The sequence below is a fragment of the Podarcis cretensis genome, assembly GCF_951804945.1.
Source record: "Podarcis cretensis genome assembly, chromosome: 6".
Lineage (NCBI taxonomy): Eukaryota > Metazoa > Chordata > Lepidosauria > Squamata > Lacertidae > Podarcis > Podarcis cretensis.
The window spans coordinates 59,577,615-59,605,511 of NC_137175.1; the positions used below are offsets into that span (position 1 = coordinate 59,577,615).

At 46.6% G+C, this 27,897-nt stretch overlaps 2 protein-coding genes across 3 annotated transcripts in view; one reads left to right on the plus strand and one right to left on the minus strand.

Annotated features, from left to right (window-relative positions):
- Positions 1-26,780, plus strand: PCSK9 (proprotein convertase subtilisin/kexin type 9). The gene is made up of 12 exons (XM_079982108.1): positions 1-1,188; positions 4,668-4,859; positions 9,702-9,825; positions 11,283-11,416; positions 14,389-14,530; positions 15,257-15,453; positions 16,795-16,978; positions 19,837-20,007; positions 20,276-20,424; positions 20,555-20,735; positions 21,931-22,112; positions 22,575-26,780. Exons 1-12 carry the CDS (start codon positions 991-993, stop codon positions 22,770-22,772), a joined length of 2,052 nt encoding a protein of 683 aa, XP_079838234.1. The 5' UTR covers positions 1-990; the 3' UTR covers positions 22,773-26,780.
- USP24 (ubiquitin specific peptidase 24) overlaps positions 26,063-27,897 on the minus strand; it is a 75,426-nt gene continuing 73,591 nt past the window's right edge. For both annotated transcript variants that reach the window (XM_079982067.1, XM_079982068.1), the window contains exon 67: positions 26,063-27,837. In XM_079982067.1, the coding sequence (XP_079838193.1) occupies positions 27,775-27,837 (63 nt within the window). In that variant the 3' untranslated portion in view covers positions 26,063-27,774. The remainder of the gene's footprint in view (positions 27,838-27,897) is intronic.

Genomic DNA, 27,897 nt, shown 5'->3' on the forward strand with positions numbered 1-27,897 from the left:
GGGAACCCTACAGCCCGCCTGCCCGCCTCTGCATCCAGGCAACTGAGGCAAGCAAGAAACATTCTGGCAGTTCAAGGTCACATTCCAGCCAAGCAAAGGCACTCTGTCAGCGAGAGGGGCTGTGCCCTAGTGAGGGCCCTGAGGTGGGGGATAGAGAGGTCTCTCAGCCTTTCTTTGTGTGCTATGTTCATTCTAGTTCTCTTGGGAAATTAAAGATGTACTTCCTTGGGATGGAAGTACTATCGTACCCTGAAGAAACAAATGTCTGGGGAGTACTGTGGACGTTTTTTTCCAGGTTTCCTTCAAAAAAAGCTTTCCAAAGACCCATGCCACAACATGCCTATTGCTTCTCGAATTCCTTACATACACAACTGCTCCCCCTTATCCCCTTGAGACGCTGTCCTCCAATCGTGTTCATGCATAGAATATATACAGTACATTTTTCCTTCTGGAAGCTATGCAATGGAATGCGTTTGAGAAAGAAAGAAAGAAAAAAAAACCCACGCGAAAGTAATCCTGTAATTTGACGCCAGGAAAAGCAAAACGGGGCAGCAACTTGATCTCCAGGGATGGGAGAAACTCCAATTAATGTTTAACGAGATAGGATGGTCCGATGGGATAATAGTGGCGTGATCCGGCACATCCACGCCCCAAAAAGATTTAGAGGAGCACATGGAAAGGCAAAGGGGAGGAGGGAAAGTCGAAGCGGCAAGAGAGAAGCGGGCGAAGGGGGTGCGCGCGCGCGCTGTGTGTGCAAGCGAGCTGTGGGATGCGATTCCCATTTGCTGTTCCTTCGCCGGGTGCAACTGCCGCCGCGCCAAGGGCAGCTCGCGCCAGTAGCCCGCTGCGTGCAGGGCCCCGCCGGGTTCTAGGCTCCGCCCGCGCCGGGTTCTAGGCGTCGCGCTGCGCTCCAGAGCCGAGCCTTTCCGCGCGCGGCGGGTTCTTCTCGGTCTCTGCCGACTCCCGCGTTCTTCCCAAGCGGGGGACACGATGGGCGGCCGCTGCTTGCGCGCTCTGCTGCTGCTGCTGCTGTTCCTGCTGGGCGCGCTCTCTCCGGCTGCCGCCAACCTCGACGATCCGGACGAGGACGACGACGACCTGGTGGCGTCCTTCGCCTTCGAGGAGGAGAGCCAGGCCGACTTGGGGAAATACCGGAGCGGGACCGCCGCTTTCCATCGGAGTAATAAGGTGACCGTGGCGAAGAGGGGGACCAGAGGGACTCGGAAGGCTCCGGCTGGTGCCCTCGCTTCTTCTCTCCCACTCGCCTTGGGAGAGCTGGGGGTGTCCTGGAGGGGCACCCCCGTCCTCCGAGGCTCGGGTTCTAGTTTGAGGACTCCGGTCCTTCCAGACAGGCGGGGTTTAGGGGGCAGCGAGCCCAAAAGTAGCTTTACGCACTACAATGGAGCGTATTGATTATTTCATAAAATGTATATATGCCTCTTGACTGCCGAAAACATCTCGAAGAGATTAAAAAAAAAAAAACAGGCTTGGGACCTTAGGCTGCAGTTGCCCGGGAGTATAAGCTCCAACGAATTCCGTGGGACTTCTGAAGGGATTGGCAATGTAAGGATTGCCCAAAGGAGCACGGGTTCGCATTGCACAGATGCTCGTTCCTTTGCTTGCGAGCAGGCAGCCCCTAAACCTGGCGCTGCCTTGCTCCCTGCCCTCTGGAACCCCCCCTCCGCCCCCCCCCCGAAGCCGAGTGTGCATTATTGGGAAAGAGGGGCCTGGGCTTTGCGTGTCTGCTTCCAACCCCAGCATCTCCAGGCAGGGATTGGGAATGGTTCTCTGCCTGAAAACCCTGGAGGATCGCTGCCAGTCCGTGCCGGCAACACTGCGCTAGAAGGGTCTGACTCAGTTTGAGGCGACTTCCTAAATGGGCTGTGCTTTCTTGGGCGGGAAAGAAAATAATCTCTCTGCACATTGTCTCTTTGTACATGCCCCAGGCTGCTCTCATCATTATAGTCAGCTTCACTTGTTTCTGGGCAGGGCTCTGGCATTCAGAAACATTTCCATGGGAGGATCCTAGGTTGACTTGAAGCCCTGTTTCTGTGGCACTGCTTCCCCAACCCCTTCCCTTTCCCCATTTGGAAGGATACTAGTGGATGCTTTGGGATTTCTGCTGCCAAATTCACCAAATTTGGGATTTCTGCTGCCAGACACCTTGGGATGGGCTTATTATTAGCATCATCATTCATGAAGAAAAGGCTGTTGTGGGATCAGGGACCCAATATCCCCCTCCCCCGTTATTTTGGATCTGTTCTGTTTCCTTATGAAGTCACCCCTCTATCCTCTGGAACTGTAATGCTCTCTTTTTTGGGGAGGGGGGGTGTTGTCTCTTGAAGAAGGGTCTCTTGTTACGTTCAGGCAGCAGGAGGAAGAGGCTTTGTGAAGCATCCATTTTAGGAAATTTGGCCAGGCACCAGTCATATACCATTGTAACGTTGGACATGCCTTAAAGGCTTCCAGGATATTTTGCAATGAATGCACACCTGTTGCATTTTGCCTTCACTCAGAACCTCCTCGTCTGCTGAAAGGTAGATCTGCCTATTAAGGTCTTGTGATCTCTGGCGACATGCCTTCTATTGGAACTATTCGTTTTTAAAAATGCCTGCTTTGTCTTGCATGTGAGTTGAAAGATCTGGCATCCAGGGAGCGGTTGGGAAATGCAGGGGTTGTTCTCCTGGCACTCTGCGTTGTGTTGTCTTTCTTTTTTCTTTGGGGCACTTCTGAGCCTTGCCTCTTTTGATTGGATGCCTTCGTGCAGTCCACCTGCGTTGCAAGCTCCAGCCATGATAGAGAATATCATCTGCTGCCTTGGCTTGTGCTGTGCAGGGTGCACGGCTGACCTACCTCCTCTCGCTGCAAGGGAGTGTCAGGAAGAGCCAAGGTGTTCTTTCAAAAATTCACTTCCCTGGCTTTTAGAGGTGGAGTCTGCCCAGCGATGAACCAGGTGGTATGGTCCATACTGGAAGCTGTGAGTAGTCAGCATCTGGTTTTCCTAGATGTGCATGCTGGTCCCCACCCCTGGCCAAAAAAAATATGGGACACTGGATTTTGTTTTTGGCTTCTTTAAAAAAAAATCAGAACAGTGTAGGGGTGCATGAAAAATGAAAAGAGAAAGGAACACAAATGAAGATTGCTAAAAGATGGGGGGCATCTATACGTGATCAACACAGGAGATCTATAATTGGATCTCTCAGCATCTTAAGAAGCACTTATAGGTGGGGTGGGGAAATGATTTGGATCAGGGTTTAGTGCTGAAAGACAGGTTTTTAAACATTTCCCCCAGTTTAAATTTCCTCTCCCCAACGCTGCCACAGAGACGAGAGAAAACACATCCAGTAATGGTTTATGTCTTCCCCCCTCCACGCTCCACAGCTAATAGCAGCTTCTGGGAGGTGGGGATTTTATATCACGGAAACAGTGCAGAGAAGAAGCTCCCCGGCCCCAATTCACTCAGCATCCAACCCTGATCCAAATCGGAGGATGTGACTGCTTTTGAGCAAAGACGTTGGGAGGTCTGATTCTGGATCTCCCATGTCCCATTCATCTCAGCCCTGTGCAATTGACTAGAAGATGGGAGAATAATTTGTGCTGGATTCAGCAAGATTTGCTTCACAAAATTCCTGGTCCTTCCCCCTTTCTCGTAGTTGCTTCTGATATATGGTACAGAATCAGCTTTCTTCTAAGGGGCAGATTATACACGACATGGCGATGTGTGCAACAAACTCCCAATTTATTTTTTAAAAAATAAAAAGCAGATTTTTAGTAGAGGTGTGTGAGCTTGTGTTTACGCAATCCTTTCTCCGCTGATCAGTTTCCTCACTCAAAATCTCTCCCTGCTCCTGCTATTTCTTACACAAAGTTCCATACGTTTATATCCATATCTGTGGGTGGAATTGCAAGGAGGGAGAGATTTTGAACTGGAAAAACGACCAGCACATCTTTCCTTCACTCAAAACCACATCAATTCTTAGTTGTCGTTCACTACGCAAATAAAGATTGTGCTGCTTTATGTGTGTGCGCTTAACAAGGTGTTGTTTGCTTCTTAAAGTGGCTGTGTTGAGCCAAAAAATGTTAAGTCAGAGGAGTGGTTGAGTAGAATCTGTTTCCTTTCCAGTGAGGTGTTAAATACAGTGGTCCAGTAGTTAATTTTGAAGTGCAGGCCCTCTTTGTGACAGCACACCCACCCCTACCACATCTCTTCTGAGGCTATAAAGCAAAAATGATTTTTGGATAAATGCAGGGCCCCCTTTCCAAGTTTTGCTTAATTTGCAGCCTGATGGAGAATTCTGGTGGACCTCACTATTTTGATTAGCCATAATAGAGGGTGGTTGATTATCTGGTCATTTCGTCTTTTAGAAAAGCTTTATTTGGTTGGCACGCAGAGGAGGCCCCCCTTAGGGGGATGTCGCTGTCATTCCTGCTATGAAATTGGTGGCGCTTTGCTTCTTCTCTGCCACACCACTGGCTCACTTCATATGCATGTCAAAAGAAGTGAGCATGCAGAAGAGGCAATGGCCAGTATGTGGGACTGAGAGCAGAATCTCGCACTTTCTTAAGGGCACCAGAGCCCCACCCTGTGCTTGCGCCACCCCCCTATTGGGACACGCGCTTCTGCAAATCATCTACCGACTCTCTACTTCTGTTTTGTCTAAATGCAGGACTTGTGGCGCCTGCCAGGGCAATACATTGTGGTGCTTAAGGAGGAAACCCACAAATCTCAGACGTCAAGGACCGCCAAGCGCCTTCAGGCCAGAGCAGCCAGGCATGGCTACTTGACGAAAATCCTGCATATCTTTGAGGACCTGTTCCAGGGCTTTCTCGTGAAGATGAGTAGCGATGTGCTGCACATGGTAAGTCCCTCTTTCTGCATTGGGGCTGGGGAACTCGGGATCTCTCCAGACGTGGTTCGGTCCCAACCCCCGTCAGCCCCAGCCAGCATGGCTTATAGGCAGGGACGAGGAGAGTTATAGTCCATCACGGTGCTATCAGAAATGTCCAGAGTGTGGAAGAAACTATTGTCAAAAGTATACTTAGAAGCTGGGAAAAGGCGGGCCCACCAGTCCTGTTATCTCCCCTCAGTTCCAAGTCAGTCTCCTATCTCCTTCTCCTGGTCCCTGACATAGCCCAGCAGTATTTACAAGCACAATAGGTACTTATTTACGTTCAGATCCTGGCATGTCTCTCATCCAAAGCTCCCCTAGCTCTACAGTTTTATCAAATGCAGCATAAAATATACCTTGTGGGGTTCCACCAGTGGAATGGGCGTTGTTGGCTCCCCACAGCTCCAGATATCTGCTCCAGAGGGTTGGAGAGATTTGGAGAGGTCTGGTTTGCCAGTCCTGCTGGCCACATGACCTGGAAGCTGTACGCCGGCTCCCTCCGCCAATAAAGCGAGATGAGCACCGCAGCCCCAGAGTCAGCCACGACTGGACCTAATGGTCAGGGGTCCCTTTACCTTTACCTTTAGGGGAGCCATACTGGGGGGAAAGGGGAGAAGGGGAGGACCCACGCTGCAAGTGAAAGTCTCCGCCCGCGCCATGCCAAATGCCACCCAAACCCTGGGAGGGAGGGTCTTGTAGGCCATCTAGTCGAAACCTCCCTGCTAAGGATGGAGCAAGACTATCTTGTAAAAGATGGCTGTCTAGGCTGTGTTTGAATATATTTTGTGCAATGCCATCTCAACAACAAATATAGATATTTCAAAGAAATCTGGCTAGTAAGAGCAAGGCACCATCATCTCAACAGCTGTTAACATCTGTAAAGGGGAAAAAAGGTTAAGAATTTGGCTTTTGTGGAGCAGAATCTGCTGGGATCTTTTGCTTAGTTAAAACCAGCTGCAGGTATACAGATGTTTCTTTTTCAAGTGAGATTTCTTTCAGTTTCAGACTCTTCTTTTGGTGCATCAAGCAGAATGCTTAAGTGTGCAGAAGGAAAAATTCCCAAAACACTTTGGGGGGCTAATACCTGTGTATCTGTCTGCTTTTTGTTTCTGGTTTTTGTCGTCCCTACAGTTATTTTATTTTTTTAATCATCTCTGTTGTATGAACTGTCACTAAGTCCCTGTTCCCCATTGCGTGGGGCAATGATGTGGTCCTTCTGGCAATGTGCGACTGGCTGAAATTGACCAGGATCTACTGAGTGGTGTTTGAGTTGTTTTTAGTACACAAAACTGAACAAGTACACCATGTGAATTCTACTTGTTGTATAAATATCTCAAATTGTTTTTCCCATAACCAGTAGTGGGAAGGCTGTGTGGTTGTGTTGCTCTCTTGTCTTCCTGGGGCTGTGCATGGCCGCCGCTCATAGGCAGGGAGGGGGAACAAGGCCGCAGGCGCTCAACATGGCGCAGGGGCAGAAGGAGCAGCTTGGCTTCGCTCTGCTCCCACACCATACTGAACGCCTCCTTCTCTCTGTGAGTGGCAGCGAAGCACAGAGTTGTGAAAAGTGGGGGTCAATGTAGGCTGCCATCCCTGTGTAGCCTTAGCAACCGGTACTGCCAGTAGGCCAACTGTAGTTGAAGTAAAATATATGATTGGGGTAAGAATAAATAAATCAAGGTAGTGCACTTTTAAGAGCTTTGCCTGAAAAATATGCTTTAGTTGGACTGCTTGAAAGTAAGTTAAGACATCACAACTTGGCAGCATGCTGTTCCTTTATATTGTTTAAATCTTAAAGAGAACAAAAATGGAAGATACTGGAAGCTGGACCAGTTAACATTCTAATATTAGTACAGTAAGCGTCCAACGTAAACTTGTGGGCATTCAGCTTTATGTGTGTGGTAAAAAAATAAAGAAAAATTTAAAGGGAGGTGGTTCTGGAGATGTATGACCTTGGCAGTCCTCCCCCCTCCAACATTGAATGGGATAACTCAGGCAGTAAAGCATGACTCTTAATCTCAGGCTCACGGGTTTGAGCCTCACAGTGAGTGAAAGATTCCCTTCCAACTCTACAAGTCTGTGATTCTGTTTTCACTATATGTGACTTTGGCTTTTGGCGGTCTCCCTGGAAATAACCCTAACATAAGTTGTGGGCTTACTGTATGGCCAAGGACCTGTGCAGAAACACACACACACACACACACACTCACTCACTCACTCACTCCCCTTTGAAACTGAACAATTTGACTGGCATTGTACTCATTCCTTATGTTACTAATTTATATTATGAAACAATGCATTTTTTAAAACAGATTTTTTTTTTTCTGCAGAAAAATACTTAACTTGTTCACCGAATTTATTTCCTCCTCAAGGAGCCCCAGGGCTTCAGATAGACATACAATTTGAAAGCAAAGCAAAAACATTCTAAAGCAGTTTAAATATTCTAAAAAACAGTAACAAAAAACATCTAAAAGTTTTGGTTAAAAACGTTTGGTTAAAAAGCAGTTACAGTTAGAACATTCTAAAAGCAATTGCTTTACTCTTTGTCCCCGTGGGAAGTGTTTGGGAGGTGTTTTGTGATGGCCTTCCCCCTTTCGTTCTGAGAAGGGCATATTTGCATGGACTCCTGTGGCTTTTTACAGGACAACTGATAACCCAGTGGTCCTTTCCAAACATTTCATAATCTTACGATAAGGCAGGTGCCATTTGAGAAATCCAAAGTGATGCAAGACTCAGTGGAGGCAAATAGGTTTGCTTAATCACTTCCTAGCCACTTACGATGCCAGATACGCCTCAGGCTGGTAGCTCTGTGAAAGTCGGCGAATCAGAGAACTTAAGAGCGTTGCAACGCTAAAGATGATGCCAGGTGTGCCGCTGCTTAGGGGAAATCATCCGATGCAGAATGCAAACACTCCTGATTTGGGTTTTCTAGAACAACTCATTGACACAGCTCTCTCTGCAGGGTTTTAGACACCCATGTGCAAGTTGCGACAGGTGCAGGGAAGAGCATCTCATGCCCTCTGTTTGGCTATGCTTGCGGTCACCAAGGCTTGTCTGCACACGCATAAGGGAAGTGGAAGGGAAAATATTCAGGAGTGCTCACAGATGGATGTGTGCGCATGCATGCACATACCCAAAGAGAGAATGGGCGAGAGGATTAGAATTTGTGTGGGAGCATGAGAGAGATCGAGATTGTGTATGCGTGTTTGGTGTATGTTTGTGGGGGGCAGCGACCACAGAGTTAGCCTGCAGCAAGGAGATTCTCCCACAGTCTGCCAGTGGTGTGCTTTCTGCATGCAGTAGATATTTACCAACAAAGGCCTCAAGCGCTGAGCGCACACAGGAGAATTTGTGACTTGCTGCTACAACAGTTTGAGCTGCTTTGAGAAAAAGAGGCTGGAAATGCTCCCTAAATGGTGGCAAAGGGGAAATTAGCAAATGTGAGCTAGAAGTCAGACGGTGGAAGGAATTTTGTCAGACATTGGTTATTAGAGTTATTAGAATTGGAGTTATTAGAGTTATCCAGCTGTTAGAGTTATCCAGAATTGGAGGAGTATGTCTTTTTCCATTTGTTAAGTACCTGCCGTAATGCTGAGTTCGATAATAGCTGCATAACTTTATCAACAAAACTAATGGTAATGACAAGAAAATTAAAAACAAAGCTATCAGAGATTATAAAATCAGAGAATTGTAGAGTTGGAACCCCCCAAGGTCATCTAGTTCCGCTCCCTGCAATGCAGGAATCTTTTTGCCCAATGAAGGGAATGGGCTTACAAAAACAGTTACGGGAGCAAGTGATGTTGCTGGATGTCAGGCGTAGTTGAATGCATTTATGAAACAGAAGCCTGCACAATTTTGTAAGAAGGACATGTTGTGCATAGAGAAGAAGAGAAGTCTTTGGTCTCTGTCCTGCCATCTTTCTGGGTCTGAAGGGATTGGAGTCCAGCAATGTCTGGAGGGCCAAAAGTTCCCCAGTCCTTCTCTCAGCTCCTCCACCTTGCCTGCTGCACTCCTATCCTTACCGCCACCAACCTTTCCATTTTCCTCTCTCGTCCCTACCCTTGCCCTAAATCTCCAGCACCTTCCCACCCTGCTAGGCTTCCACATTCCATTCCGTGTCTCTTTAGCTTCCTCAGTACCAGCCAGACTGGCTTCTGATTCCTGCAGGGAAGGAAGGCTCTGCTTGTGCTTCCAAATGACTATGGAACAAGGTTGGATGGGCAGGTCACCACACAAGGCAGGGCCTTCTTATGGTGACACCCCAGTTCTGTTGAGATCAATGTAAGCCGCACTCATGGCTCCTCCAGTTCACCTGTTAAGCATTCATCCTGATTTGCTTGCACAAGGTTTACACAGAGGTTAGATTGTACCCAGTCTTTATTGAGCATTCGTCCTGATCTGTTTGAGCCGGTGTATACCATCTGCATGTTAATCCTCTGTTGACCTACTTTTCGGTGCATTTCCCGGTCACTTTCGAAACCAGTTTCTTTTTAAAAGTGCTCCAGGGCACTAATTGTATAAATCTGAATTTCCAGATGCTCTCTCATTGGTGGGGAGGAGCCGCAGGTAGAAGAGGAAATTACACAAATGGCCTCTCTCCACATTCCGTTTGATTTTGGACTCCACCTCCCATTAGCCCCAGCCAACATGGCCACTGCTCAGGGTGATGGGAGTTGTAGTCCAACAACATCTGAAGGCCCACAGATCCCCCATTCCTGTTATATGCTCTGTATACTTGTAGGAGAAGAGTAGGATGATGGCAATGATATTTCTTGCGTGACTTGCACAGTTCTTCCCGTGTCGTCTTTTGTGCAGGCTTTGAGACTACCGCATGTGGATTATATAGAAGAGGACTCCTATGTGTTTGCTCAGAGCATTCCCTGGAACCTGGGCCGGATTGTCCCTGTGCAAGGCGGATCTACTGAATATAATCCTCCCAGTAGGTGATATTCCCATTCAACCATGTGTGCATGAGATGCCAAATATCTATGGAATCAACAACAAAATCCTATGCAGAGGGATGGCGCTACCTATCACTGATTGCTTGGTCTGCCACTATGTGTTTCACATGGTACTGCATTCCATGGGTGTGGGGCCACCATCAATAAGGCTCTGTTTCACATGCTTGCTGCACATACAGCCCTATTTGGGCCTGAGCCCGTCACATGACAATAGCGAGATCCAGTGGATCTCAGGCTGGCTTAGTCCTGCCCCTCTTTTCCCCAGGAGCACTCTATCTGGGGGCTTTCTGCTGGCGAATAACTTGCCAGCTTGCCTCTCATCCCCATGCTTGGCAGCTGATGCAGGGCTGGGCTGAGCCAGTGGAGATGAGCAGAGGAAAGAGCCGTGCTGAATCCACCCACCCAACCTGGCTTGGTTTGAGGGTTGCTTTGAATTGCTCTGCATGTATATACACGCACGTCTTATGTTTGTAACATAGTTTTTATTCATTTCCTTCTCTAAACTGTTCAACATGATTGCATTGGGATTCATCTTTGTTTAGTTTAGAGCATATGACATGCAACAATTACATGAAATTTAAAATGGAAATAAAACAACCATAAGTACTCAGGTAAACGTTTCTGAATCTGTTAACAAAGTTGGGTCAAAATGGAGACCTTTGGGTGACAAGCAACTGGTAAGTTTAATAAATGAATGAAATGAGTGTTTGTGCCAAAATGATCACCATTGTTGCAGATATGAAGTTTTATATATAGTAAAGTGCATTGATTGCTTCGATGGGTGACCAAAAGTAAAAGGTATTTTGTATTATTATTATTATTATTATTATTATTATTATTAATCATAATAATAATAATGATTTTTTATTTATATCCTGCCCTCCCCAGCTGAAGCCGGGCTCTAACAATTAGAATTTATAGGAAGGGAGGAGGAAGCAGGGAAGGGGGAGAAATTAAAGCATGTACTTCATTATACACACGTTTCTGATTAAAACAAAATTTAACAATAAGCAGAGTGGATTTTCTGAATATCTCTTTTTGTTTTCTGCTAAAACCACTAGATGCTTAAATGCTGAGACCTCAAATAATTACTGGATAGGCTACTTCACTTTTTAAATAGCAAAGCAGACTGACTCACCCCTATCCCAATTTCCGCTTTCCGAAGATTGCAAATCTGGCCTTAACGAAAGAGAAACAGAGCCGCTAACTCGCTTGTATTGCCTTTGATCACCAGAATAGAAGGGATAATCGTGTTAAGTCCAATCTTCCATTTCCTTCCCTGCCTGCTCCGTACAAGACAAAATTGGAGCAGCTCCCTTTATAAATTGCTTGCGCAAGATAAACCTCATTGTATATTGGCATGCTGGGATGCTGCGTTGAGAGCAACGCCTTCACTGCCTCTAGGCGTCACTGACTGACTGTCTCCTCTTTTTAGACAGAGGCGACCTGGTTGAAGTTTATCTGCTGGACACTGGGGTCCAGAGCAACCACCGAGAGATCGAGGGCAGAGTGTTCATGACTGAATTTGAGAACGTCCCAGAAGAAGATGGCACTCGCTTCCACCGACAGGTACGCCAGCTCTGCTACACGAGCAATGGCGACTTTCTTGCCACCTTCCCCTTTTACCAGTGACGTTGCTAGAACCCTACGTTTATTATGATGGCTCAACCCTGAAACCTTTAGTCCTTGGAGGAGATTTGTGGGATTAAGCACCAGTTACGGTGTTTCTGTGGGAGCAGCATGTGTAATTCAATCTGTCAGTTTCTTCAGGCCCACTTCTTCGTTATGTTGAAAAGGGATGCTCGAACTGTACCGCTGGGAAGTGGGTACGTTCTTAACAGACACTCACCATTGTGGGTGCTGATTGTGCTTCTGTGCATCCCAGTGAGATGCCATTTGTGGACAGACCTGACTGCAGCCAGATTCCCTCTGACCAAGATGTTGGAGTCCTAGTCTTCCCATTGGGTCTCTTCCTCTCCTCCAGGGCGGAATGGCCTCTTAAGGTGGTTTCAAATATGTACATTGCATGGAGATTTCCAGATTGAATGGCACAATTGCGGTGGAAATCTATGCACATGCTCAGTGCCATCTTAAGAGGCCTAAAGCCAGTGAGATAGGGTCCAGGGCAGCATTTTTCAAATAAAATTGAACCAAAAATTTCATACCAACTAATTTTTGCGCTGCAATTTGACACCTGAGGCTGGGCTTTCATCCTGCCTTTGTGGGTTGAATTGAGGGAAAAGCCCACAGAAGGAGTCTGGTGGAAGTTGATTTTTCAACCCTGATGGCCTCCCCCCCAGAAAAGCCACTCCTTTGGGTTGGGGTACCTTGTTGAATAGGGTGGGATGTGAGGATGATGATAATAATATATTATTTATACCCCTCCCATTTGGCTAGGTTTCCCCAGCCACTCTGGGCGGCTTCCAACAAAGTATTAAAATACAGTGGTCTGTTAAACATTAAAAGCTTCTCTAAACAGGGCTGCCTTCAGATGTCTTCTAAAAGTCTGGAAGTTGTTCTTCTCTTTGAGATCTGGTGGGAGGGCTTTCCACAGGGCGGGTGCCACTACCGAGAAGGCCCTCTGCCTGGTTCCCTGTAACTTGGCTTCTCGCAGCGAGGGAACCGCCAGAAGGCCCTCGGTGCTGGAACTCAGTGTCCAGGCTGAATGATGGGGGTGGAGACGCTCCTTCAGGTGTCGTGGGCTCAGGAGGAAGGAGCCAGTCCTCGCAAATTGAGCAGAAGCACCTTACAGGAGCTACCTCCACCTGACTTCTGAGGATCCTCCCTTAGCCCTTTATACCAGAGCCTACTCCACTGAGCAGGGTCCCCTTTCTCTAGGGAGAGGTTTTGGGGGAGGGGCTGTCAAAAGGTGGGCAGAGTGTGAAAACCAGCTTCAGCCAGTCCCCTTCTTCAGGCTTCCCCCTTGAGCCAACCCCATGGATTCTTCAGTCACAGTGAGGCTTTTGTTCAGGCATTATCAATCAATGTTTTTGTGCTTTGCTGAGTTATTGTCGCATCTGAAAGGCCCCATGTGCTCGTCATGCTTTCTCCGTATATGTATGGCAGGGGAGGCCCCGTAACATTTGTGACTGGCTTTTTAACATGAGCTGTCATGCCGACATCTTGTTCCGTTGCTGAATTCCTCATAAAAACGTGTTACTGCGTTTGGCGGCACCACTGGGATGGTGTTTTCTTGAAGCGGGAAGTGTCAGTTGAGCAAGTAGGCCGGAGGCAGTTCAGTTGCTTTTTATCTGTAATGACAATCTCTCCTTATGTGAAGGATCAAGGGGCTTCCAGCCTCTCATATTTGTGGCACAAGCTGGGTCTGCTTAAAGCCCCTAATATTTTTCTCAACCTCTGCAGCCCCCCTCTCAATTTAGCATGTTAGTAATGGGGAGGGTGGCGCTGTGGTGACGCTGTGGTGACGCAGGTGGCGCTGTGGGTTAAAGCCTCAGCGCCTAGGGCTTGCCGATCGAAAGGTCGGCGGTTCGAATCCCTGCGGCGGGGTGCGCTCCCGCTGCTCGGTCCCAGCGCCTGCCAACCTAGCAGTTCGAAAGCACCTCCGGGTGCAAGTAGATAAATAGGGACCGCTTACCAGCGGGAAGATAAACGGCGTTTCCGTGTGCGGCTCTGGCTCTGGCTCTGGCTCTGGCCAGAGCAGTGATGTCACGCTGGCCACGTGACCCGGAAGTGTCTCCGGACAGCGCTGGCCCCTGGCCTCTTAAGTGAGATGGGCGCACAACCCCAGAGTCTGTCAAGACTGGCCCGTACGGGCAGGGGTACCTTTACCTTTACCTAATGGGGAGGGAGAGCAGTCAGCTCTTCACAAGATGAGGGGAAATGGTTTGGTTGTTTTTGCCTAGCGAAGGGGTGAATAATGGGGCCTTTGGACAGCATAGCATTTCAAGATAGCTTTGAAAGGATGAAATTATGGCTCCAGTCATGCCTACCCTTTTACATTGGGAGCATTTATTCCTCTCTCTCTGCCCCTTCCAATAATGGTAGCATTTAATCAATTCCTGTCCTGAATTATGTCTTCACGTCACCCCGACATTCTACTGTTGCTCTTTTTCCAAATACAGTGGTACCTTGGGTTAAATATGCTTCAGGTTACACGCGCTTCAAGTTACAGACTCCGCTAACCCAGAAATAGTACCTCGGGTTAAGAAGTTTGCTTCAGGATAAGAACAGAAATTGCGCGGTGGCAGCGGGAGGCCCCATTAGCTAAAGTGGTACCTCAGGTTACAAACAGTTTCAGGTTAAGAATGGACCTCCGGAACGAATTAAGTTCTTAACCCGAGGTACCACTGTAGTTTTCAGTAAAAATTAATTTAGAATTCTGTAATATAATTCAGCACTTCACATTCTTTAGGTTCCTCTTTTTCCTCCTGTCTGTCGAAGGCAACAGAACCACCCGGTTCTTTAGCCACGCTGAGGCCGCAGGGTGGTTTTGAACCCGACGACGTGAAGGATTGCCATTCCTGGTGTGCGTGAGGGGGCAGAAACAGGTGATAAATGGCGAACTTTATGCTTTGTGGCAGGCCAGCAAGTGTGACAGCCATGGGACCCACATGGCTGGCGTTGTGAGTGGGAGGGATGCCGGCATCGCCAAAGGAGCCAGCGTGAGCAGCCTCCGAGTGCTCAACTGCCAGGGGAAGGGCACTGTGAGTGGCACTCTGATGGGTGAGTAAGCAGCAGCTGTTCACCAAGGGGGAGCGGAACTCTGGAGTCCAAATCTGTCAAATCCCAGCCAGACTTTGGATGTTGCTGATCCACCACTGCCTGGGGGAGGAGCCTGTTGGGTTGAATGGACTTAGATATTCAGTCCAGTTCTTATGAACTCAGCTCTCGCTTTGTTTGGCACCCAGTCAGGTTTAAAAACAAAAGGGGGAGAGAGAGAGAATGCGGTCAAAATCTATTTTATATTCAGAGACGGAGCTTATTTTGTGGTTTCATATTTGAGGACCCCAAAGGAGAAATACTTAAGAATTTAATGGAAGTTTCTTGGACGTATGTTGACCTCCACAGCCCACTTCAATGGGTGCATGGCTCTGTCAGCAGGACTCTAGCTCAAGAAAGTTTCTGCCATAACAAATGTTTGTCTTTCATTCCCACAAAAGTCTTCTTGGTTTTTTTTTTTTTGTTTTGTACTATCACTGGCTAACCCTTTTGTCCATTGCACTTGCATGGTTCCTAACTTTAAAACAAACGACGTTTTCTTCTCCTTCCTTTTCTGCATAGGACAGATGTGTGTACAAAAAACTCCTTTCCCTCTTTCACATGTGCTCTACTGGTTTGTCTCCCCAGCTCAGAAACAGGGCAAAGCACACACTGTGAAAAGACGTGCCTTGTGCCCTCTCGTTTGAGCAAGACAGCTCAGCTGCCCATTTCCTTTTTTTCACATGACAGGATTGGAGTTCATTAAGAAGACCCTGGATGTCCAGCCCTACAGCCCTCTGGTTGTCTTGCTTCCCTTGGCTGGTGGTTATAGCCACATCCTGAACACGGCCTGTCGCCTGATGGTCCGGATGGGGGTGGTGATAATCGCTGCAGCGGGCAACTACAAGGAAGATGCTTGCTTGTATTCACCGGCATCAGAACCAGAGGTACGTGAGAGGGTTAGCTTGCTCCCTTGTTCTAGGCCCGTAGTAAAGTAGCCCAGTAATTATTTGTGCCCCAAGGAAGCTTCCTGATTATCTCATCACGGATACATCTTTCACATGGTTGTAAACACAGTGCTCTTCCATTGAGACAGTTTGCCACCTGGAACTGCCACTCATCCACTGTGCAGTTGTCAAGTACTGACTGGTGCACACACCTGGGCTAGCCTACCTGCCATTTGATGGAATATTAACACTCCAGGGCAAGGCATGGAAAGATGGGCGACTGCTGCCACCTGCATCCTCCAAACCAAGGACCGGGCAGCTTACGGATGGAGAAAGATTCAGTTGCTGCCCTAGAGCATGTTGTGGATATCTTGGCCAAGCCACACATTCCTTTCTGCAACTACATTGACTCCAGATGTAAAGAGGGGGAGGCTGGCACTTAGCCTTGTGGGTCGTGATTCTCAGAGCAGGGTCTGTACCACAGCCCACTTACAGAGTTGGCTGAAGAGGAAGCCATTAAAAACACACATGCTAATATTTTCTGGAGTCTCTGGTCACACCCACACCATCCTATCTCCCTATAGCACTACTATACCACTTGATGATAACAGTCGTGGAGAATCCTGGAAACTTGTTCGGGTGCTGGGAGTTGTAGCTCTGTGAGGTCAGTACCCTTCACAAGCCACAGTTCGCAGGATTCTTTGGGGGAAGCCACAACTGTTGAAGCGGTGTAAGAATGCTCTAAACCAGAGGTTGGCAATCTAAGGCCCATGGGCCGGAAGCGGCCCATGAGCCGCCACCAAACCAAGCCGCACACTCGGCAAGTCCCTGTGCGCTGTGCGAAACCGGAGCAGCGCAGCGTGGGGACTCTTCCACAGCACCGGAAATCACTTCTGTGCATGCCCAGATGCTGAAAAGTGCTTCTGCACAGACGTGATTTCCAGCGTTGCGCTGTGCCAGCCCAGCTCACGGAGGATCTCGCGGGAGTGATCCGGCCTATGCCTGGTAAGCCTGGCAACCCCTGCTCTAAATGCCTGGGGTGGACAGGACCTCTTCCAGGTGTTTCTGGGTGTTTTCCCATCGACGTTGCACAATGTGCTTGTGCTGTTTAAATATACACTAGAGTTTAAATGTAGGTTTGACAGTGGAACTAATTACTCAGGCAGGTTGGCAGTGGGATGTCTCTTGCAGAGGCTGGACAGTCCATCTGCTGGATGTTTCCTGCATTGAGTAGAGGATTTGATTTGATGGCTTCTGCCATCTAAGACCCTCTGCACCTCTAGGAGTTTGCCTTTCTTCTTTGCTCCACACCACCCATGATTAGGTCTTGTGTCGTCATAGGTTATCACAGTGGGGGCCACCAATGTTCAGGACCAGCCTGCTTCCATGGGCTCCTTGGGGACCAACTTTGGCCGTTGTGTGGACGTTTTCGCCCCCGGAGACGATATCATCGGTGCCTCCAGCGACTGCACGACTTGCTTCACCTCACAGAGCGGGACATCCCAAGCAGCTGCGCATGTGGCAGGTAAAAACCTTACGGCAGAATTTGTGTGACTGCTGCTTGGCTCCCAGCGGGGTCGAACTCACGGAATCTCTCTGTGTCTCTAGTCACACCCATGCCAAACATTTAAAGCACATGGCTTCCTCCCAAGGAATCGTCTGAACTGTAGTTTGTCAAGGATGCTGGGAATTCTAGCTCTGTGTGAGAGGTGAACCATGGTTCCTATAATTTTTTTGTCTGGTAGTTGTTTTTCTCTTTGACATCTGGTGGGAGGGTGCCACTACCAGGAAGGCCCTCTGCCAGTGCCCTGGATGTAATGTGCCCGCTGGATTCATCTCACATTTGGCAGTAGTGTGAAAGGGACCCCATGTACATAGGGCTTACCTTTATCACGAGATAGTGGGAGGGCAACCTTGTTACTCATACTCAGTCTCTCAGCTGCCTTTGAAAAGGTTGGCCATGGTCTCCTAGATAGACTGATTGGTGTGTGTGTGTGTGTGTGTGTGTGTGTGTTGGAGGCTCTATATTGCAGTGGTTCTGTTCTTCCTGTGTGTTCAAGCCTGGAAAGTAACATCAGGGGAAGTGCTTTTTGGCCTGGTCCTAATGCTATGGAGCTCAATAGGGCCCCATTTTGTCCCCAATGCTATTTATCATCTATATGAAGCCGTTGGGGGAGTACTCATTAGGGGTTTTGGAGCATGCTGCCGCCAGTATGTTGACAGCTCTGTTTCTTCATAACATCTAAAAACAGGAGGGGCTGTGCAAGCCCTGGATTGGCGCCTCAATGCAATGGTGGACTTGATGAGGGCTGATGAACTGAATTTGAACCCTGGGAAGAAAGGGTGGATAGGTGGTTCCATGTCTGGAAGATAGGGCCGTTGCCTGTTATGGTTGGGATTGCACTCTAAAGGAGCAGGTACACAGCTTTGGGGTTCTCCCAAGTATGTATTTGTCATTTCAAACCTGTTAGAGCACGGGTTCTGAAACTTAGGTCTCCGGCTGGTTTTGGACTACAGCTCCCATCATCCCTGGCCACTGCTCCTACCAGCTAGGGTTGATGGGAGTTGTAGTCCAAAAACAGCCGGAGACCCAAGTTTCAGAAACCCTGCATTAGAGGATACATCTTTGTGTTATTACAGCCTCTGTAACAAGAGAGGAAAACCGGGATATAAATTTCCTAAATAATAATTGAGTGAGTGACCTCTGTGTGTGCCTAGGTGTGCCTTTTACCGGCCACTGTAGTTCACGAATTGGTAATCTCGAGACTGCATTTCTGCAATATGCTGCATGTAGGACTGCCCTTGGGCCTAGTCCAGAAATTCCTGCTGGTGCAGAATGGAGGCAGATGGCCGACTGCATGGGACACCTCTGCTAAAACATCTGCATTGGCTGCCCACATGCTTCCAGGCATGTTACAGAGAGGCCTGACTGGACTCAGCTGGAAGCTGAGCATGCCATGTTGCTGGTCCCATCCTGTGGAACACTCCTCAAGCTGGTTAGGCAAGCGCCATGGCTTTCAAATTTTGAAGACCTGTGCATCTGCTAAATTTTTTTGGGTTGTTAGCCATTTTCATGATTATTTTGAAATGGTTTTTAATGGTTTTCATATTGCATGGTGGGCATTTTGTTGTACATCGGCCTGATATTTTACGAGATGGGTGGCAGCATATAAATATTTTGATAAATAACAAGTAAGTAGCTGGGAAGCTGCCCTGTGGCCCATCAGATCCTCAGTGTCTGAAAGCTGTGGCCTTGGCAGGGCACATCCATGTGAAATGACAGCCTGACCTTTACGCCACAGAATATTTTCCCGGCGTGTGCACATGCGCATGCTCTCGCCCTCCCCCGCTCCTCAGGCTCATTTGGCAGCTTTGTGCGGATGCAGCTGGGAATGCCAGCATGTGTGTCATGGTCTGATAGTGACATGCCTCGTGGGCTGTTGCGCCGAAGGCTGAATGCATCGAAGAGTTAACTGCTGCCAACACATTTCCTTACTAAATGGTTCTGTGCATCTTGGAGGGTGCCTGTGGCGAGTGTAAAAACAGATATTTTTAAGAAATGAAATATGCAGCTTGAAGGGAAGAAAAGGAAAAGGCATTTATTTACCGAAGAAATAACTCCTCCGATTGGGCTATACTGGAGGAAAGGAGTTCCAGATGGCTGAATAATTTGTATTCTGAATTATCGGCAGAGGTAAACGCCCAAGAACAACAAAGCAATTTGCAGATTAGAAGGTGGTTCTTGCTGTTTGCTTTATCCTGACCAAGACCACCTGGGTGTGTGCACCATTCCGTTCCATGGAGAAACTGGCTGTTCCATCCATTGAAGTGAATGGGGAAGCTCTTTAGAGTAAAGCAGTGCACCCATCAGAGAACCCCTCTGCCCACAGTGAACGTATGTGTTGGGCCAAGTATCTTCTGTGGGGCCTTTCTAAAAAAGCAGACATTTGCCTGCGTTTGCCTCTTGTTCTCTCTCTTTGGCAAGAGCATCAGACTCAGTTAAGTAGCCTGGATGTATAATAGATTACGGGGTACAATCTAGCCAAAGTTAAGCACTTTTATGTCTCATTGAGTTCAATGGGAGAGATTCAAGCACGTGCCCAGGTGAGTGGAAGAGCAACACAACTGGATCCAGCCCCCTCACTTCTTACCAAACAGCTGATCAACTGTTAATGATTAAGTGAATTCCATCTAAATAGCTGCACAGAGAGCCAAAACACTGAGCTGTTAATTTCACAGCACACAAACATAATTCTATGATAACAGAAAGCAGAAAAAAATAATCGCCCAATCTAGTTATACACACACACACACACACACACACACACACACACACACGCAGCCGCTGTCAAATAATGCAGAGTAATATGCACGTTTCCATAGGAATTGCAGCCATGCTTCTGAACTCCAACCCTGACCTGCCCATCTCCGAGTTGAGGCAGAAGCTGATCCACTTCTCCAGAAAAAACCTCATCAATGAGGCTTGGTTTCCAGAAGACCAGAGGCTACTAACGCCAAACAGGGTAGCTGGGCTTCCCTCCAAACTGGTAGCAGGTGAGTGATCCTTATTCTCGCTGGCTTCATGCTTTAGTAGAAGAGCTTTGACAGGCCATGACAAGGGTCCATTTGACGTTCCCCTCCCCTCCCCCTGCCTTCCAAAATGCCACTTTTCCAGCTCAACTTTCGAGTGGTTCCCAAGCACCTCCCTGTGATGGGTCTCGTGAATACGTGTGTGTTCTCCAGTTGGCTGGACCAGGGAAAGAGCTGCACTCTGTGGGGCACTGCTAGGCACCTCTAATGGCCACGAGCCACTTCCTTTCAGATGAGCAGCTGTACTGTCGTTCCGTGTGGTCTTCCCTGTCGGGGTCAACCAGCAAGTCGATAGCTGCCGCCCGCTGCAACAGCAACGAAGAAATGTTCAGCTGTTCAAGCTTATCGAAGAATGGCAAGCGGCGAGGCGAGCGCATGGAGGTGATGTTCAGTGGGGGGCGAGGCTACGTTTTGGAGTTGCTGTTTTACATGCAGACACAAGCTTTTCAGTGGGTTATGGAGGCTTGCTGGCACTTCCCTGTGTCTCACTGCTGTGCTTTCCAAATTCCAGGATTACGGAGGCAAGAAGGAGTGCGTGGCTCATAATCGATTTGGGGGGCAAGGCGTCTATGCCATTGCCAGGTGCTGCATTTGGCCCAAAGCCGACTGCCAGGTTCATGCCCACTCGCAGACTGCAGAGGGCACGGCACTGCAGAGTGTCAGCTGCACCAAGGACGGCCATGTATTGACAGGTATGTGACGACAGCTATGATGGATGCAATCCATATTGTCGTGCCAAAGCATCTTTCCCGTGTGGGCTCTGTGTTGCCAAGGAAGGTTCTGTGCAGGGAAGAGGACTCCCTTACTAGACCCAGACTTATGTGGCCAATAATGTGTTGTGGCACACTTGCATATCTTATAGTTTGATGCAGCCACAGCCCCATCAGCATTGCACTGTGTGGGTTGGGATGGGCTTTCCCACCTGCCATCTTGGGACCACTGTGCGACATTTGCAAGCAACTCTTTCTGAGCTTGCATAGTTTGCACAATTAATAACTACCGGTAATGAAAATGGAACAGTTTATAAGTACAGTCGTACCTTGGATCCTAAACGCCTTGGTACTTGGACAGTTTGGCTCCCGAATGCTGCAAACCTGGAAGTGAGTGTTCCAGTTTGCGAACCTTCTTCGGAACCGGAACGTCTGACGGGGCTTCTGATTGGCTGCAGGAGCTTCCTGCAGCTAATCAGAAGCACCACTGAGGTTTCCGAACGTTTTGGAAGTTGAACGGACTTCCGGAATGGATTCCATTCGACTTCCAAGGTACAACTGTATTTGCACTTGGGGAATTCTTCAAAGCTGGATAGAATTTATTTGGAAATTGACTAACACCTTTCTCTAAACTCACACAAGCAGAGTTTTTTTTTTTTTTTAAGCTGCGGGAAAGTCAAGTACTGGTCAAGGATCCTTAAAACAGCATGTAAACCTATTGCATGGTCATGGCAACATCCGCACACATTGCTTATGCATGCACAATGCCCATGAGCAGTATAGTGCATGCACACCCAAGTGGGCAAAACAGCTTGTGGAAACAGGCCTTTCAGTAGGTCTGAACAGACAAGGCTGTATCCCACACTACTGCTTGGTCTTTTCAAGGACAGCAAATTGGGTGATTTGGGTTTATATTTGGGTTCTTGCAAACAACAACATGTGGTAGGATGATGTGAATTGGAGTGGGTGGGGACAGACAAGCAGAATGTGATGCTGATGCAGAAACCTCTTCCATACCCCAGCTAATTTCTGACCTGCAATATAAACCAAAGCAAACAGAACAAACAAAAATGGAGATTCCCAATGTGAACATTCCAAATCAACTTGTACCCATGATTGCATTCATCTACACACCTGTGTCACTGAGCATATACCCTAATATGATCTAAACTGGCAGGTTGCAGCTCTCATTCTCTGGCTGGAGATTTCAGTGACAGCATCAGACCTGAACTGGGGACAGAAAGCCATCGTGACCAGTGTGTTGGCCAGGCAGGTGCAACCGTGCATGCTTCCTGCTGCCATGCGCCCAGCCTAGAGTGCAAGGTGCAGGAATACTCTTCTCTGGAGTACACAGCAAAGGTATGTGGGTGTCGTTCCTTTAGGGCATGAGTCACCAACCATTGTGGGTCCATGGGCTCATTTGCAACCTGGAGAAGCATGCACCCTACAACTTACTCTGCTGGCTATGACAGACAGCTTCTTTCAAGCCTAACTTCAACCTCTGGCAGAGTTTAATCACTTTTGGGCCTCAAGTGGAGGCCACTTGCCATATGATTACTGGAATTTGCTCCATGCCCAAGCTAACTAAGAGACCATGAGACCCTTCTGCACAATGATCTTGTGGTCTTTTAGCTGCAAGTCCATTTCTTTGGGCAGAGATACTTGAACCAGGCACAGTGGCAGAAGGGTTGTGGGATTCTCTGTATAAGAGGCTGCAAGGGAGAATGAATAGACTTATTTGGGGATGCCACCTTTGGGGCTGCCTTATCTAGAGGTTTTCATCTTTGTCGGTGTTGACTAACCTTGCCTTCTCCATCACAGGTGATGGTGACTTGCGATGATGGCTGGACTTTGACAGGATGCAGTGCCCAGTCCCATGGCCCCAACACACTTGGGGCGTATTCTGTGGACAACACGTGCGTCGTCCTGAGCAGCCCAAGGGGCAAAGGAGCAGCAGCTCTGGCCATCTGTTGCAGAAAGAGACTCTTGGAAGATAAGCATGGTTCCAATTATAAGTGACAGACCTGTTCCCACCCCACCCTTTACTATCTATCCCTGGAACTACTGTGTTAAGACCACACACCCATAACATCACCCTAGTGAAGAAGATATTCTTCCAGGTGGGACTCTAGAAAGCATTTGGGGTGACCTTAGTAGAATGCTCCGAGTTTACCAGTTTGCCAATAGTACCACCATCTTCACTATGGGGAGATGGTTCTAGTGATGCCCTCTCAGTAATACCAATTGAGATGCATCCACAGAATGATGTTGACAGTAGGTTAGTCAATACTTCCCCTATCTGCCTTTTATATGTATGGCCAGCCACTTCCAGCCCTTTAGCATGTGTGACAGCATCGGCTCCTTCCAAGTTTCTTCTTGTCCCAAAACTGCAGGGTAGCCAACCATACTCCTTATTGATGTGAACCACCCAGAGTGGTTTCATGAAAACAGCATGGATTGGGCAGTGCTCTGGGCTCAAAGTGACATTAATGCACATACATGCATTCACTTAATGTGTTTGACTTCTATGATTTTTGAAGAACTGTTCAGTATTTCTTCAAAAGCTGGGGATAAAGAAGAAGAATGGGAGCTTTGGAGAGGACAACAGGTTTTTGTGGGACCTCAACCCCTTCATGGTGTCTGAGGTGTAACCAGCAACTCCCCTTTTGCAGTAATTAGCAGCTTTTGAACTAAATGTTGAGTATCCCCCTTAAGACTTTTAATTTGGTAGCTGAAGCAGGATTTTGGATGGATATAATCAACTAAGTAACTGCATGAGAGCTTATGCAGTGGGACTGCCCCTCCTCCATATGTGCCCTGTGGTGCCCCCAAATCTACTGCAGAGGGCTGAGGGAACTCTCAGAAGAGATATAGGGTGCGGGGCAGGGGGGAAGAAGGCCCCATTATGCAAACGGAAGCTGTTCCACTCACGCAATAAGTTTCCTACAACTCCATGTCATGCATTGTATGCTCAGCTTCTCCCCCTCAAAGGGGTCATTCCTTGTTTTAAAAAACCATTTACTATGTTAAGTAGCATTGTACCTATCAGGCCAGTCGTGTTTTGTAAACGTTTTGTTTTCACCTTCTCTCCCCAGCAAACATGGTTAACAAGGTTACTTGTCCAAGACAGAGTAGGAAAATAAGGTTAGTCCAGAAGACCCTCTCCTGGGATTCTTAAGCCATAACCTTTTACAGGAGGGAAGGGGAGCCTGTGGTCCTCCAGTTGTTGCTGGACCTACAACCCCCATCTTTCCTGACCACTGGCCATGCAACTGGGGAGTCTTGGGAGGTCCACAGGTCCCCCACCCCTGCCTAAGCACAGAGAAAAAGTTCCAGTGCCTAAAAATTCTCTCCTGTGTTAAGGCTGAGGGATCTCAGTATCTTGCTGTGGTTTAGCAAAGATTGGGGGAGTCGTCATGCCCATGGATGGGCAGCATTCAGCTCATACAAACACACCCCTGCATTCCTTCAATATTTCAAGTTCTAAAGTGCCTTACAGACCCCATTTGCAATAATTAACAGAGAGCCTTGCAAATTTAAAACCCTCCTCCCTGAAAACAGGGAGTGGTCAGGATGACTTCTGATGCTGCCTTCTAACCTAGAAATGCCCCATCTACAAGGGCTGTTTACTGTGATCCCATGTTAAGGCGGCCATATTTAATTGGCCACTGTTGCCCCTACCTGTAATTGCGGAAGGCACTGCAAAAGTCATCAGCCGAGGTAGAGGGAACAGTTCAGATTTCATTGTTGGCCTCCAAGAATACCACAGAGTTGTTGAAGAACATTTCTTTAGATAAAAGTACCCAAAGCACTTAAGATTCAGGAGACCATGAACTATTATTGGCCATAAACCACACTTGAGATACTGTGAAGTCAAGCACACTGTCAGCAATTTCGGCCAAATAGTTTGGTTTACTGATAAAGCACTTGGTAGCTACAATTTTAATTTTTGTTTTAAGCAGGAACAAGTCCTTCCCTCCTTTGGGTTTTTAGTCAAGTTTCCCAACTGCTTACATAATCAAAACTTTATCTGTTGATGTATGTTAAAATAGTATGTTAAAAATACTCTGACAGACCAATCCTTCCCTGTTTTCTCAGAAGTGAGGCTTACTTTCCAGGTAAGTCTGCATAGGGCTGCAGTCTAAACAGCTTTTTCATGAGTAATGTAGACAGCATGTTATACTTTGTAAGTGTTTTTGAACTAACACACATATTAACTACTGTAGATAGGTGCTTAATGTAAAGAAAAGCTTTCCTCGTGCTGTGGGTTTTACATTTTTATCTGGAAACTATTTATTCTGTTTTATATAAAACATTTTATAATGCCATCTTTTTTTGGAATAAAGTTTCATATGAATTTTCTTGGGAACGCATAACTGTGTAGCCTCCGCTTAAGCAGAATATTAACTACAGGTAACACAACTTACGCACATTTAACTTGTGTGCATTCAGCTTGGCTTTTTTAAAAAAACAAAAACAAAACAAAAACCTGGCAGTCCTGCCAACCATTTGCACCCAATGTGTTTTGACTAGATGCATTCTTATTGTTAGACAGCTACCTGACATGACAAAGGTACAGATTTCTGCTAGTCTTCAGTGGAAATCTGAAGTATAGAGCAATTTCCTGAGTAAAAACACCAGCAAAATGACATCTGACCTCTTTTCACAACCTAATGATCAGACTGGTCCTTTTTTGTGTGTGAGAGGAATAAACTTTATTCCATTGACCAGGATTTCCCCCCATGAGAACTGCCTTTTCTTTTCCAGTACCAAGTGCCTTAGGAATTAGTTGGACAAATCCACACACAGCTAAGAGTGCACAGTTGAATCGCAGCTGCCACCCCACCCCATAGAACATTCCATTAAACATATATCATATCCATTTTTCATCCAAAAAGACTGGCAGTAAAAGTGATCACAACATAGAAACATGTCACAATTTACACAGCAAACTAGATTTGTTGCATTTGGTTTTTTTAAAAAAATATTCTTCAGCAGATTCAAGTGATAGCAGCCAGAAATCAATAATCAACCAATTGTTGTAGTTGAAAACAGTAACCATCAACTCTGTACAAGCAGAAAGAGGACCAGAAAACAGCCTGCAATAATGTTATAATGTATGGTGGTAAAACAGAACATTCCTGGGGTTGAACGTTCTGTTTCAGTCTGAAAAGAGACCATCTTTTCCATAGGAAATGATGGAAGCGCCAATGCCTTTGGACAAACAGGAGTGATACTTTTTAATATCACCTCTGTTAACACTCGCTTCTGGTTCAACTTAAAAGTGAAGATAGGTGCTGCAATAAAAATGGGGTGGGACATCAAAATTTATTCAAAATTTTAAAACACCACATTTAAAATTTTGGAGGCTTTTGATAAAATATCTGAATTCTGCCACATTTCAAAGAAGACACGTGTCTTGAGAGAAGCAAATTCAACTGAAATGTCATTGTTTTGCACATGCAGTGTTACCAACACGATTCCTTTGACTCAAAACACATGGCAGAGAATTCCAGCTGGAAGATGTATAGCTGTTTCCTTCAGCAGTGAAGTGACCTGTAATATTCACAACCAGTGCACAACTGTGAAGAAAGCTATTGTGTCAGATCAGGTTTTGCAATAGTACATAAAAGTGAAAAGAAAAAAGAGGCACTTTTTGGCTGTTTGTGCCTTTGACTTGGCAAACCTTTCTACAGTGGAGGTAACCCAGGCACTCTACAACTTCCCCTCAATTCACGTGCATGGTGCATTTCATTTAAATTAAGGCAAAATCCTCGAACAAAGGCAAAAGCAGTGCAGAAAAAAAATGTGAAAAAACTAAAAACTAAAAATTGGCACAGAAGAAGCTAGTACCCAGAGCTGCTAAAGACATCACTTAACTGCATTTCACATGGGAAAACTAAATTGTACCCATGTAGCTCAATTGGTTTCCAGTTATTAAGGAACAAATGAACCTGTTGTATTTTCAATGCTGCCTGGCCAAGCAAAACAAAGCCTACAATCTTTGCCTGTGTTATTGTTTTTTTTTTTTAAAAAAGATTCATATGTCCCCATGTCACTCAAGGAATCATATACAGCCAATTCCAACTCTCAAATTCAAAAGCATAAGCAAATGATTGCAGATCACATCATTAAGACTACAATTTATTCAATATGTCTCCAAGTGTTAGAATGATGATTTAAGGAGGCAAAACAGCAATAAAATTCTGTCTTAAAGTGCTTTTTTTGTTTTTTGTTAAACTTACTCATCAACATTTTTTTTAAAAAAGATCCACTGATGCCACAATACATAAATGTATTCTTGGAATTAACAAAGCTACTTTATTGCTCTTATCCATTTACTTTTAGCATCAGGAAAAAAAGTTACCAATTTCAGACTTCCTTGTACCAAAACCATTCCATAAGGAATAACCATCCTTACACAAAAGGGCTGCAAACCCTTTCTGCAAAGCGCTATACAAATGACCTAGGAGACATATTAAATACAAAGGTCCTTGTGTAAACTGATTCTTAACTAATAATTTACAATGCCAAGTGTAAGTCACACATTTTTACATAATTTTGAATATCACTATTCAATATTTTCAGAAAGATTAAAAATTTGCCCTCCATACCTAAAGGCAGTCAGATTTTTTTCTTCTTCTGTATAAAAACTGAAAGTTTTTTTTTGCAGCATCACAGAAAAGCAAGTTTTTTTACATTCACTCATTAAAGGTTCACATAATAAAAATTTCAACCACTTGATATTTTTCCTTAAATTGGTAAAATCTTGTGACAGATTTTTAAACTCATGCTTGGACCAGCATCCTACAAGAACCACAAAGGATGCTGGGACTTCCCCCACAGCCTGATGCTTAAACTTCTCAGTTGGAGAATCTCTCTTTAGGAAGTAGCATGGCCACTTTTTCTTAGAAAGCTTCACTTCTAAAAGATGAAAGCGGTGGGATTTTAACAATATCAGAAAGATGCCAGGGGTTCAATGCTTCCGTTGAACGCTTGTTCTTCAGCTTGCAGCTAACCACTAAGGATCCACATCATCAAGGTCACTTTTAGGTTCACCAATCATCATTGGGGACACTGTGCCCTTTCAAAAACACAAAAGAGTTAGGAAAGCATATGTACTCTTCCAAGTATCACATAATGC

Coding starts and splice junctions, on each gene's coding strand:
- PCSK9 (XM_079982108.1), top strand. CDS start 991: ATGGGCGGCCGCTGCTTGCGCGCTCTGCTGCTGCTGCTGCTGTTCCTG. Junction 15,454..16,794: donor CACCGGCATCAGAACCAGAG/GTACGTGAGAGG, acceptor GTGTCGTCATAG/GTTATCACAGTGGGGGCCAC. Junction 20,425..20,554: donor GGCGAGGCGAGCGCATGGAG/GTGATGTTCAGT, acceptor TCCAAATTCCAG/GATTACGGAGGCAAGAAGGA.